The sequence below is a fragment of the Scylla paramamosain genome, chromosome 15 (assembly GCF_035594125.1).
Source record: "Scylla paramamosain isolate STU-SP2022 chromosome 15, ASM3559412v1, whole genome shotgun sequence".
Taxonomy (NCBI): Eukaryota; Metazoa; Arthropoda; class Malacostraca; order Decapoda; family Portunidae; genus Scylla; species Scylla paramamosain.
The window spans coordinates 19964563-19977622 of record NC_087165.1 but is presented as its reverse complement, the minus strand read 5'-3'; the positions used below and the strand labels follow the sequence as shown (position 1 = coordinate 19977622).

The window sequence follows — 13060 nt, the reverse complement described above, 5'->3', positions numbered from 1 at the left end:
AATTATTATTTACAACTACTTAAAAGGAAACCTTTGCGGCAACATTCATACAACCAAGCCAGTCTATATATTTGCATTTGAGTATTTCATTGTGAATGGACCAAGCTGAGCTGACTTTGATTAGTGAAGGTCTGCTTTCAGGGTAAGCTTAAAATGCCAACAGTTTTCCATGGCTTACTTGGAAATTGATTAAACAATATATTTGTACATAGGACTGAGTAAGCAAGGTGGATACTGTAATGCCTCTTTTGCTACTGTAAGAAATTTATCTTAAATGTAGCTATATGAGGAAGTAACCAGGGTTCAGTTCTCTTACACGATGTTCATATGAAATTCTGATTTTATGTCAAGCTGATCACCAAGGTCTCCAGTGGATTTTGGTCATCCTTGTCTGACATAAACCACTACAGCACAGGTTGTGTTAGATGTTGATTCTTTTCAGTTTAGTATCTATTCAACAGCTTTCCATTTTTTTTTTTTTACTAACAACACTTGTTCAGTCTTTTTTGAAAATAAAGACACTCATGGTATTACAAATGGTATGAACTTAAGCAGTACTGATACTCTGCATGCTTTCTTCCGTTACTGTGAGGTAATGGTTAGTGAGGGTGGCCAGTGTGTTGTTCTTGGTGTGTGAGAGCCATTAGGGGAACAGCAAGCTGTAAGGTGTTTTAAATGTATTGCAAATATAAGAATATAGGGAGGCCAGTAGACTATCACAAGGCAACTTGTGTTTTCCCTAATCCGTAAATCAAGGCTCTTAGACCAAAAGGGCGATGTCACCACCAGAAGAAAACAGGAATTTTGGTAATGCTATTAAGTGTACTCCCTTTTAATTAGGTCAAAACATTGTGAGTTTGTCTCTTCATGAGTGAGAATTGGTAATAAACAAGAGCCAGCTATGGGTAGCACATTTGGCAATGGGGAGGTGAACTCACCACTATGGCTACAAACCAACACCTTGCCTGGTGCATGTGGGGCCAATCAACATGCTGCTTAAGGTTTGTCTTGGAGCTGCCAAGTCCATTATGTTTCTTCCCTCATGTTCACTGTGTGTTCACCTTCCTTTAACCAAGAGATGAGTAACAGTGAAAAGTACTGATCCTCAATCTGGTACTTGGGCATACTAGGAAGTGGGAGAGATGTGCTGAGTCATTATATTTGTAGTTGCTCTGTTCTCTATTTGGTATTAGATTAAAACACCTGGTGGTCAACATACTGCATATTGACAGATTCTTAATGCATGTACAGTCCTATTTCACATTTGTGTTCATGTCAACAGCTTCCATCACTTGCTGGGGATTGGATATACCTATATCCTGCTCCAATGCATAATCTTATCTGTCTTGTATTTCTGTTTTTTTTAGGCATACATTACAAAAAATTCTTCATACTTGTGACATAGGATAAACTTTTCATCTGGTGTGGTTAAGACAGATGGCTTCCCCATCACATAAATTTATCATTTTCATCTCCACTAAATATAAAGAATCCATGTAAAGCACAGAATTAACAATGTTGTTCTCAAGTTAACTGTTGAGTCTCAAGTGAGTTATGTAATACAAAAAAAAAAAAAAAACACATGCTTTCTAAGACCATACCACACAATTATCATCTTGAAATTACATCATAACTCAAGCATACATTTTCTGGTATGAAGATCAATAAAAAAACAATATTTTATATTATATATTTCAAAAACTATTTTGAAATGCACAAACATATTTACACCTAAGCTTTTCACAAAGATATACTCTGAATGCTGCTCATTTTATGAACTAAATCCAATACACAAGTGACCAGCCTGTAGTTCTAGTATCAACAATACATTTTTAGCCATACTTTCATGACAATGTCAAAAAGGCTATGTTAAAATACTGATAAGTCCTCAGACACAAGCCCTTTAAACTGAAAAATATCTAACCACAATTTTTCAACAAAAACAGAGAGAGAGAGAGAGAGAGAGAGAGAGAGAGAGAGAGCACTCTAAGTATATATATCCCTATAACTCTGAATTTTCATATTTTTTTAGGTCACCATTTATCAAAATTTTTGTTCATTTACAATATGAATTTTTGTTCATTTACAATATGAAGACATTTTGAATTTTTTACAAAAAAAAAATTTGATGCAAAATCATTAGGTGTCCCTTTAAAATTCTCTTTTAATAATGACAATATATATATATATATATATATATATATATATATATATATATATATATATATATATATATATATATATATATATATATATATATATATATATATTGCATGCTCCAGAATGTTGCCTTGATTGAAGAAAACTTAACAGTGATACCTCTAAGATTAGACAGACACAGCATAACACCAAACTCAGAAAATGCCGTTATTTGTTGCTATATTCAACTGAAAAAATTTGTCATCAGAACTTTGGCAAGAATAAATAAATGTACCATTATGATGGTAAATGAGATAGGAAAAAACCTGAGTTCCATTCTGAGTACAGAGATTTAAAACAGAACATTCAATTTCTCAACATTTTGTTTAGTCAATTCCCAATAAGCCCATATATCAAGTAGTAATACTAATAGGGTAAGTAGAGGAGCAGCAAAATCACAGCTGGCCACTGTTATGGGTTGTATATTGTATGAACTTTTCTTTTTAACTTCCAATTTTTACAAAGACTATTGCATTACATTCAAATTACTATCAGCAGATGCACGAAGTATTTTATTACAATAAATAAATTAAAAATAGTATTTCCAGAGAGTCATTCCATGATTCACTGGGCTTTCAGTGAGGGATCTTCTGTCCATAAACTTACAAATATACAAATGCAACAATGTTGCAATTTTAAAGTATTTTGCACCTCTAAAATGTATCATAAGGCTAATGGCCTTATGGTTTATATGTTTTGCACAATCTGCAACAATATACCACAAGTAAGTCTTATGAGACAGTTACACCCACACTACACAGAAAGATTTCTTTCTTCATTATTCCATGTGCTGACTGGCTTGAATATTTCATCATTTTTAATATCCTGGTTACTGTCAACTGCTGGTACTGGTCTCACATCTCTGGGACTTGGATCTGTTGGGTGATACAAATTGTTTATATATATATATATATATATATATATATATATATATATATATATATATATATATATATATATATATATATATATATATATATATATATTTCCCCTGTAGGCCTAATTCTCTATCTGATCTTTATTCTAAGATGTCATCATCTGACCATTTGCTAATGTTTTCTTGTGTTGCTTCCATTATGGGTAGCAGCCCGCAAGGGTGTGACCTCTCAGTCACCCCTCTCTGACCTGAGTCATCTGACCCTACCAATAAGCACCCTGGGTGTTCTCAACCTACATGACAACACCACAAAGCTACATTGTCAAATGGTGTAATATTTATGTAAAACCAAGACTATTATCTTGAAACCCAGACCATTCATAACACTGCATGGTTTGATGAGCTAACATAATACTTGAATTTCAATTAAAACTAAAAAGAACTCATATATTAAAGAAAAATTGTGTGATATGGAAGATTAGCTAATGGGGCTTGGCCAACACCAAAGTGTCCTTCCAACAGTAAAAGTAGTAAAGCTCAATTTGTACTTCCTCACCACATTCATTGCATCCTCCACTTCACACCTTGTTATCTAAATCTATTGTACATTATTTAGGAATTTAATAATATATACAGATGCCAGATAGTGGTCAAGATACAACCAAACACTAGACAAGGCAATTTCAATTCATACAATTGCTTACCTGCCAATTTTGCTTTTCCATCATCTGCTGAAGAATCACTTGCAGGGGACAGGGGACTATATGTGGTGATCCTTTGGCTATAATCAACTTCTGTAATCATGAAATAATGTAATGCGAGTTAATGTACTGTGCATCAGGAAAAAGAAACAAGGTCAATCTTTCCACATACCAGGCTGACATCCACACAAGAGGACTGTATATATGAAGGAAGTATTCTTTCACACAATCCAAAGCATCCAAGAGAGAGAGAGAGAGAGAGAGAGAGAGAGAGAGAGAGAGAGAGAGAGAGAGAGAGAGAGAGAGAGAGAGAGAGAGAGAGAGAGAGAGAGAGAGAGAGAGAGAGAGAGAGAGAGAGAGAGAGAGAGAGAGAGAGAGAGAGAGAGAATTCCTACAGAACAGTAAGCTGCTTTATCTGGGAAACTAATGATAACTGATAATGGGAGCCATAACTGTTGGAAGGCACTAATTTAAAAATAAAATGGTGTACTTACCATAATCTCTACTTGATGTCCTATTACCATCATCTTCAGGAGTGAGGAGGGCAAATCCACTGACAATCACTGGATCTTGCTCTATCAGCTGGTGACCAGTTCTTGCCTTCTTGTGTTTGGGAGACCCGGAGGAACTTGCACTCGAAGACGTTGAGCTCGATGTCGACATTCTTCTACGCTTTCCTTGTAAAGGTGCACTGGTTTTTTTCTCAATGACGTCCTCAGTCTTGGGAAGCTCAAAGTCTTTACTGACTGACTCACCCTCCTGCTCTGTATCTACACTAGACTCTCTCACAATGGCTCCAAGTTTATGCATACATGACAGAAACTCACTGAAGTTCATCCTTTCCTGTATGTCACTTTCACTAACCATGATGCGCAAGTCACTGTCATCAAACCACTCACTGTACTCCACGTCCATTTCATCAGGAACTCGCTGTGTCCTTGAGAGGAAATCAAAAAGTCTTGTATCCTGTTCCACATTGTCGAATCCTTCAAAGTCAGGCTCTGTATCTTTTTCATTATTTTTCTTTGTACTTTTCACCCCTAGCTTCTTTTTCTCAATCTTCTTGGCTTTCTTCATACTTCTGAGCTGCTTTTTAGTTGACTTCCTCCCTCTCTTTCCCTTAAGAACCAGTTTATCATCATTATCATCATCATCGTCATCATTGTTGTCATCATCACTATTGTCATCATTGTTGTTGTCTTCAAAGCTGATCTTTTTCAATACTTTTTGGTTGTTCTTGGTCTTAGCAGGTGGCTCATCATCATTGTCATCATCATTATTATTATCATCATTGGCACTATCACTTTTTTCATCATAGTTCACCCTGTTAAGTGCTCTTCTACCTTTCCTGGTCTTGCGTATTGGTTCATCATTACCATCATCACTATTATGAGTCTGCTTTTCTGTAACTACCTCCTTTTCTTTTTTTGTCTTCAGAAGTGACTCGTCTTCACTAACACTGCCTCCCTTTCTCAGAACCCTTTTCTCCCTCTTCGTCTTTGGCAGCAGCTCTTCGTCATCACTCTTACAAGCCAGCTTTTTCTGAGATGGTTTCTTTTTCTTCGTCAGCAGTGGTTTGCCATCATCTTCATCATCATCATCATCATAGCTGAGTACCATGATATTCTTGTCATCATTAAGTAGTACAAGTGCATCATCCTTAGTATCAGAATCCTTTGAGGAAGATATATTATTCTTAGCAACGGTTTCCTTTGGACTTTTTAATTTCTTGTCATTACTTTCCTCTGATTTCACACTCTTCTGTTTCTTCTCTTCTTTTGAAGTGACTTTTCCATCTTTCAATTTGTGTTTCTCTTCCTTGTCAATTTTCTTTTTATCTTCCTTATCAACCTTATCCTTATCTTCCTTGCTACTTTTGTGGTCTTCCTTGTGACGGGTCTCCTCTTTTGTCTCAGTATCTTTCTTACCTTCTTTGTCAAGTTTCTTTTCCTTTACTTCCCTCTCAGGTTTAGATTCTTTGTCTTCTTTAACTCTTGAAAGCAGATCTGGTTGAAATAATTTATCTTTTTCTTTTATGTCCTTCTCATCTTTCTTTTTCTTGTCATCTTTGCTGCTACTCCTATGTTTATCCTTATCAGAGTGACTCCTTTCACCTTCATGTTTTTTGTGCTTAGATGAATGCTTGCTGGAGTGGGCATCATGTTTTTTGTCTGTCTTGTCACTACTTGCCTTACCGGATTTACTGTCTGATTTAGAACTTGATTTGCTGTGATGTTTCTCTGTTTTACTCTCTGACTTGCTACTGCTGCTGCTGCTGTGTTTGCTGCTCTTCTCACTTTTGCTGCTGGATCTGACTTCACCCTTTTCACTCTTGCCTTCTGATTTGCTGCTAGGCTTTCCATCAATCTTATCACCATCATGCTTATTGGATGCAACACTGGTATCACTACTATTACCTTCTGATTTGGCTTCCACAGGGCTGCTTGACTTGCTCTCCTTTTCACCAACATTTTCACGCCTGCTCTTGCCCTCAGAAGACTTGTCTCCTGAATGATGGCTTGAACGGTCCTTGTCCTTCTCACTGGAGGTCTTCCCTGAGCTTGAACTGTCTTTGCTGGAGCTGGATGACGACTGGTGGTGATGGCTTCGAGACCGCTCCTTGTCCCCATCATGATCTCTGTCCCTCCTGTGGTGCTTCTTGTCCTTGTCTCGATGGGAGTGGTGATCATCCCTGGACTTGGAATGCTTCTTCTCTTTATCTTTCCCATGCTTTGAATCTCTATCCTTATCCTTCTCACGCTCTTTATGCGAGTCTGATTTACTCCTGTGTTCACTCTTGTGTTTGCTTGATTTCTGAGAACTGTCTGAATAGTGTTTTCCTTCACTATGTGGTTGTTCTGACTTCCCTTTGTTATCTGTGTCACTCATCTCTGAACTCGAGGTTGATAATTCTCCTTCAGATTTTTCAGACTTGGCTTTCTCTTCTGATTCAGATTTATAAGATGAAACACTATTTTTTGAAGTTGACCCTCTGCTTCCTTGTGAATCATCATCTTGACTAATAAGGCTTGCACCTGACACGACAGTCTGATCATCTTTCTCTGCTCCAATGCTGGAATGTGATGGGGTAGACATGGCAGGAGCATCGAGGCTGGGAGAGTGAGATTCCACGGACTTTGGTTCTGAAGCTGAGACAGGAAACTCTTTCAGTGGTTCAGAATCCATAGAAGACTGAGACACTTCATCATCCATTGGTTTCTCATCAACCAATGGAGTTGATGTAGCAGATCTTGGCTCTTGTAATTTAGCACTGTCATCTTTTTCTGTAAGATCAAGGGACTTCCTGCTTCCAGGTGAACCTTTTCCAGACAGGGTTGAAAAAGTAAGACCAGAAGAATTAGATGAGATGCTATCAAGAGACTGATCATCAAACAGTGGTAATGGAGGCTTAGCAACTGGCCCAGATTTGTTCTCTTCTGCATTGTCTGACAGTGAAAGCTTCTGTACATGAGAGGTAACAGTGTCTGTGTTATTTTCATCATCAGCTGATGGGAAAGTTTCAAAGCCATCTTGAGCATTTTCATTATCAGGCTGAAAAGAGAATAAGATATTAGTCTTATAAACCTATCATTTATCTATATACCAAGCTAACATTTCCACAATGGGAGCAGCTAAAATTATCATGCAGTGAAAAAAATCAAATTTGATAAGATTGTCAATTCTTTTTAAAATACCTCCATGAAATCCCCATGTGAGTTTGGGGAGGATTTGTGTTCACTCTCAGGGGATTCCCGAGCTAAGATATCATCCTCTTCTGAAGAAATCACATCAGTTTCCATGGGCAGAAGGCTAGGCTTGATTTCTGGGGCTGTGTTGACCAGCAAAGCAGGAGAGTCCTCTGGGACATTTGTGACTGAGTCTGTAATATTATTGTTACATGGTAACCCTTCCACTGCTATACAGTTTTATACTGTAATCACTTACTATATAAATTTTTTGATACTTTTTTTATGTTTTTCTCTTAAATCATTCTGGAGCTTAGAAAAGACAAATTTATCTTCTACTATTCACTCTTCTTTTGCATGTGCATGAAAATAACTTTTACAATGTTATAAATGTTAACAAATGGCAACCATACCTATGAAAGGGAAAACTGAGCCAGCCATAATAGAATTTAAAAGTAGAAGAAAGGCAGAAACAAGATGAATACTTTATGTGTGAAGAGGAAAATGTGATTATTTACAATGCTGAGATTTTTTAAAGCAGTGAATGTACAGATATAACAACATACCTTGTCGCTCTCTCTTAGGTTTGTCAATCTGAAGGAAGGCGTACACTGTGTCTTCAACATAAGGAAGAATGAGTGGTTTGATCTTGGGGTTGACAACTTGAGTGATGATGGCATCAATACCAGAATCCAAAATGCCCAAGCTGAAATATGTACACTTGAATGAATAACAGCGGGGCAATACAATTATCTTGAAAATAACTGAAAAATGAAAATTTGAGGACTAAGGGCACAGATGGCAGCACCACTGCTGCAGCTCAACTACCACTTGTCATGTCCACTACATTGTTAAATGCAAAATGCTGCACACAGTCAATGAAGAACTTGATCAATGAGGCTAGCTGAAGAAATCTCTTTTAATTTATTATGTTGCTTAATGTTCTTATTTTCCTTACAAAACTGGGCAGGTTATGAGTCTCTGCCAATCACTGCAGTTGTAGGCAATGTCTTCCTTTTTCATTCTTTCGATTACTAATAAACAATGTTAATTCCTTACTTGATTTATACTTGGACCAAATGTTGTACACACAATCAACTCACCTGTTGACATGTTTCCGCACACCATCTCGTAGCTGGTTCTTATTGATGTCATTCTTCCAGACTATCTTCTCTAGAAATTTGTTTACATGTCCCTCCACTCGCTGCCGCAAGTTTTGGAAGGCCGGCTGAAAATTAAAGAGCTGATTAATACTCTCAATGTACATTAGAAGCTTTACTCTTGTGTATAACTGATACTGTTTAGTTACTAACTAGACTCAAATTTGTAAATCCAAAAAGTAACATATAGCTGTTTTCTTTCTTACATGGATCTTTCATACATATTAAATAATGCTAATAGACATAGGTACACAATCCCCTAAAGGAAGAGATAAGTTCTTTGGCAGAAATGCACATTGTAGTAAGGGCTTGTTGCCAGGTGATTTTAGTAGCACACCTGCAAGGACAATTTAAGTCAGTGAAGGTGTTTCCACTCAGTTGTGCAACTGATTCCACAACTCAAGAAATACCCTTCAGCCATGCAATCAGTCACGCACCTCAAGATTTGAGTTTCAGTGGCAGCAAACACACATGGACGGAATCACCATAATTTGAAGGTAGTATTGCATTCAACAAAAACAAGGTCAAGTGTAGTTTTCAATAAAAATTTAGATGATTCTTCTTTGATGAGGTTTCCTCATTAATGAAAAAAATAAATAAGTAAAAATAAATAAATAAATAAATAAATAAATAAAATAAATAAATATATCAATGTAAAACCTTTCTAAAAACAATCTTGAAATTAAAATAATGTAGTTTGTAGCAAATCCCAGTCAACTCAGCCCATTGTCAATTTGATCTATTGCCAACTCTGCCTATGACCAAGTTGGAAAACTGCATACCAACACAGTCCATTGCTTATTCAACACAAAGAAACACCTGCTAGAAATTACAAAATAAATTTAATCTATTACCTCCAAGTGCACAGTGCATATTTATATGGTACAGTAAGTTGCAGTCAGTTGCTAAAAGCAAAAGTAATAAAAACATATGTACTAAACCATGAAATTACATTGACTTAAAACAACTACTTTTTATCAAGTGCACACTGCAATATAGCAGGAACATGCTCTCAGTAAACTTGATGAAGACCTCTCACCCGTGTTGTACTCTCCCAGAGCTTACCAAGTTGACCATGGTATGTTGTGTATTTGATACGTTGTCTTTGTACCTTCCCCTGAGAGGAGATGCACTTACAGAGTTATTAGTTTGGCCTCATCATTGAGTAATTTTCTGAGCAAGTAAAAGCTGAGTTGTCTTTTGTGTGCCTTCTTATTTACCCTATTATGCCATCCTTCCAAATGGTTATTTGTACAGAAGCTTCTACCTAATACGCACCATGCACTGAGAAGCCAAATGTTGGAAAAGATTCAGGTCTTTTTTTTCTTATGTATTCTTGAAGACTGACGAGGGCCTGAAAGCTGTTTACTTTTCTCTAAAATCTTATGAAGAGTTCTTCAATGTGGTCTGCAGGGATGTAAGACAATGCCAGGACTTTCCTGAGATATCTATGCGTTTCAACATCATTTATGTAAGCTACTCGAAGGCCAATTCTTGAATTTTCCACCACACTGCCTGCCCCAATGAAAGCTGCACCTTGAATTATACCATCTGGCAGGCTTTCTGGAATTGCACTCCAAATGCTTACCTCCATATCAATAGTAACTTGATTTATTTTATATGCATTACATTTGCTATGAATACAATAAAGTTGTAGTGATGTAGTTGGTATTGCTAAATGGTTCAAGTTCGTTCATCAGGTGGGACGAGTTGATAAAAGTGAATGGTCCAGGTTGGCCGCACACCGTTTATAACAATTTATGGATTTTAAAGTACCCTCTATTCTTGAAATCTAATCTTAAAATCTTACTTAATTACTTTTCTTACCTTGATGGGGGCCTTCTCTTCCTCATCGGTCAATATATATCGGGAACTTCAAAACTACTCAGTGACTGGGTTTGACAGATCTATCACAAAATCAACATACATATACAACTAACTGGACTCCTACGTAATTGCATCACAACCATAAACAAGAACTTTCAGTTGATCTAAAGAAAGACCGTGCTTCTAAAATAACTACCAAGCCCTGTGTATGAGTTTCCTTTACACATAACCATTAAAACACGCGTCATAACAAATCCATCGAAATGGTAAAGAGAAAACTAACATCTTTGTCTCCTTACCTTGGTGTCCACGTCCGCCAAACACTCCTTTCTGAACTGGTCAAATATTCCCTTGGACTTCAGCTGGCTCACTATTGCTTCCACCAGCCTTGGGTCACCCGGGGGCAGCTGCGTCACGGGGATATCCATGGCTGGGGAAGGTTGCTGCACAGTTCCCTTCACCCTCGCCGCCGCCATTAAGGTAAACAAAACACTGCCATCACCAGCTTCTTCCATTTTCCTAATATTTTTTTTTCTACTGGTACATTACTGATGTTGAAATCTTAATTTTGTAGCTGAATATTTTTTCGTTTGATTTTCTTATAAGGTTTTGTGGTTTGTCTTTTTCTTTTTCTTTCTTTATAACATGTTGATATTTTGGTAAGTAATTTATCATTATTATTTCTTACAATTTATATTTAATAAAATATCTCAACTTGTTTTTCTTAAAATCTTTTCACCAAAATATTTAAGTGTTCATAAATTCTCCCATCTCTCTCTCTCTCTCTCTCTCTCTCTCTCTCTCTCTCTCTCTCTCTCTCTCTCTCTCTCAGAATGCTGGACTCAGCGATATTGTTCAGCGTAGAAGCACATCTCCAATCTGCATTGCAAATGACAAAATTAAGGCAGAACGGGTGTATTTCTTAATAGGGTTCAACCACTGGTAACCCTTGAAGAAGCTGGAGGTGAAATACTTATCAGAGCAAAGAGATCAAGTTACATATCAGGGAAAGGCATCTTACGGAAGTTTTAGGGAATGGGACTTCTCAAGGAAAAGTAATCAGCCCTACCCTCTTCAGTGCACTGGTGAATGCACTTGTCAAATAACGCCCCCTTTGCGTACTCCATGGAAACACTGATATATTCATTTGTGAGGCCAGGATAAATCTTTAGCCATGACAGGTCTTAGCCGGAGAGCGAATCCTTGACCAGGAAAATAGGACAGCGTTTTCAGACATCGGGCCAAGTGCTAAGGTTATTTTGAAACCTTTGTGCTTCCGGTCACAGCACAACATCCTCCTTCCCATACACATGAGCATATGACTCAAATATAATGTTAGGTCGAGCTTCTCTGGAGACAACTTTGGAGAGGGCGGGGGATCTCCGCCCAGATAAATAGACATAGCACTATCTACATTGTACTATTACACCTTATGTTTATATTACTACTTGATGGGGATTTTTGCTGCTGTTACCAATGTCATGCCCAAAAGTTAGGATAAGTTTGGAGTTTGGTAAGAGTGTGAAAAGAATACAATATCATTATGACATGGATGGTGTGAAGTTAAAAAAGTAAGAAGAGGAAGTGGATTTGGGAGTAACAGTTAGTGAAAATTTGACTCTAGACAGACACATTGATAAAATTACTGGAGAGACGATGAATTTGTTAAAAAGAGTAAGAATCGCATTCTCATATTTAGATGATGGAATTATAAAAAAAAAAAAAAAATGTTGATTTCCATGATAAGACCAAGACTGGAATATGCGGCAGTGGTGTGGTGTCCTCATACAAAGAGGAATATTGTAAAATTAGAAAGAGTACAAAGAGCAGTCACTAAGATGGTTCCGGAGTTGAGTAAGTTAACCTATGAAGAGAGATTAAAAATTATGGAAATTTCTACCCTTGAAAATAAGAGAGAGAGAGAGAGAGAGAGAGAGAGAGAGAGAGAGAGAGAGAGAGAGAGAGAGAGAGAGAGAGAGAGAGAGATTTCATAAACATCTGTGGAATGATAAATGGTATGGAAAATGTGGACAAAGAATGTTTTATAAATTTAGATACAGAGTACAAGGGGACACAGTAAGAAGTTGAAGAAAGTTAACTGTAGAAGAGACATCAAGAAGTATAGTTTTCCTCATAGAAGTGTGAACAAATGGAATGAACTCAGTGAAGATGTTGTCAGTGTCGTAACTGTCCATGCTTTTAAGACCAAAATGGATAGATACAGAAGCGGGATACTATGAGATTATTCCCCTCCCGTGAACCACAACTAGGTGAATACACACACACATTTCTCTCCATAACACATATTAATGGTATGCCACGTGCAAGCCCTAATCTTAAATGTATTGCAAATACGTACAGATAAAACTAATATCTCGTTATCAGATAAGGATATACACATACAAACGTAAACTCAGAACTGCAATGAGTGACTCAGTGAGACTTCAAACCTGCATTATAATGACGGGGGGTGGGGGGGGTTACGAGATAAGTACACCACAAAGTTCATAAACAGCTAATGAAATGCTAAATTTTGATGACACCAGTTTTACATTTGAAGTGGGACAAACATTAAATAAAAAAAAAGGGACATTTTGCTATACATTGTAG

At 37.1% G+C, this 13060-nt stretch overlaps 1 protein-coding gene across 1 annotated transcript; it reads right to left on the bottom strand.

Annotated features, from left to right (window-relative positions):
* Nucleotides 1-1674: 1674 nt before the first annotated feature.
* Nucleotides 1675-10952, bottom strand: LOC135107592 (biorientation of chromosomes in cell division protein 1-like 1). Its single transcript, XM_064017618.1, has 7 exons — nucleotides 10750-10952; nucleotides 8567-8691; nucleotides 8030-8169; nucleotides 7473-7657; nucleotides 4272-7329; nucleotides 3781-3870; nucleotides 1675-3074 (listed from the first exon to the last, which is right to left on the bottom strand). The coding sequence occupies exons 1-7, from the start codon at nucleotides 10924-10926 to the stop codon at nucleotides 2953-2955; spliced, it is 3897 nt and encodes a 1298-aa protein (XP_063873688.1). The 5' UTR covers nucleotides 10927-10952; the 3' UTR covers nucleotides 1675-2952.
* Nucleotides 10953-13060: the final 2108 nt, after the last annotated feature.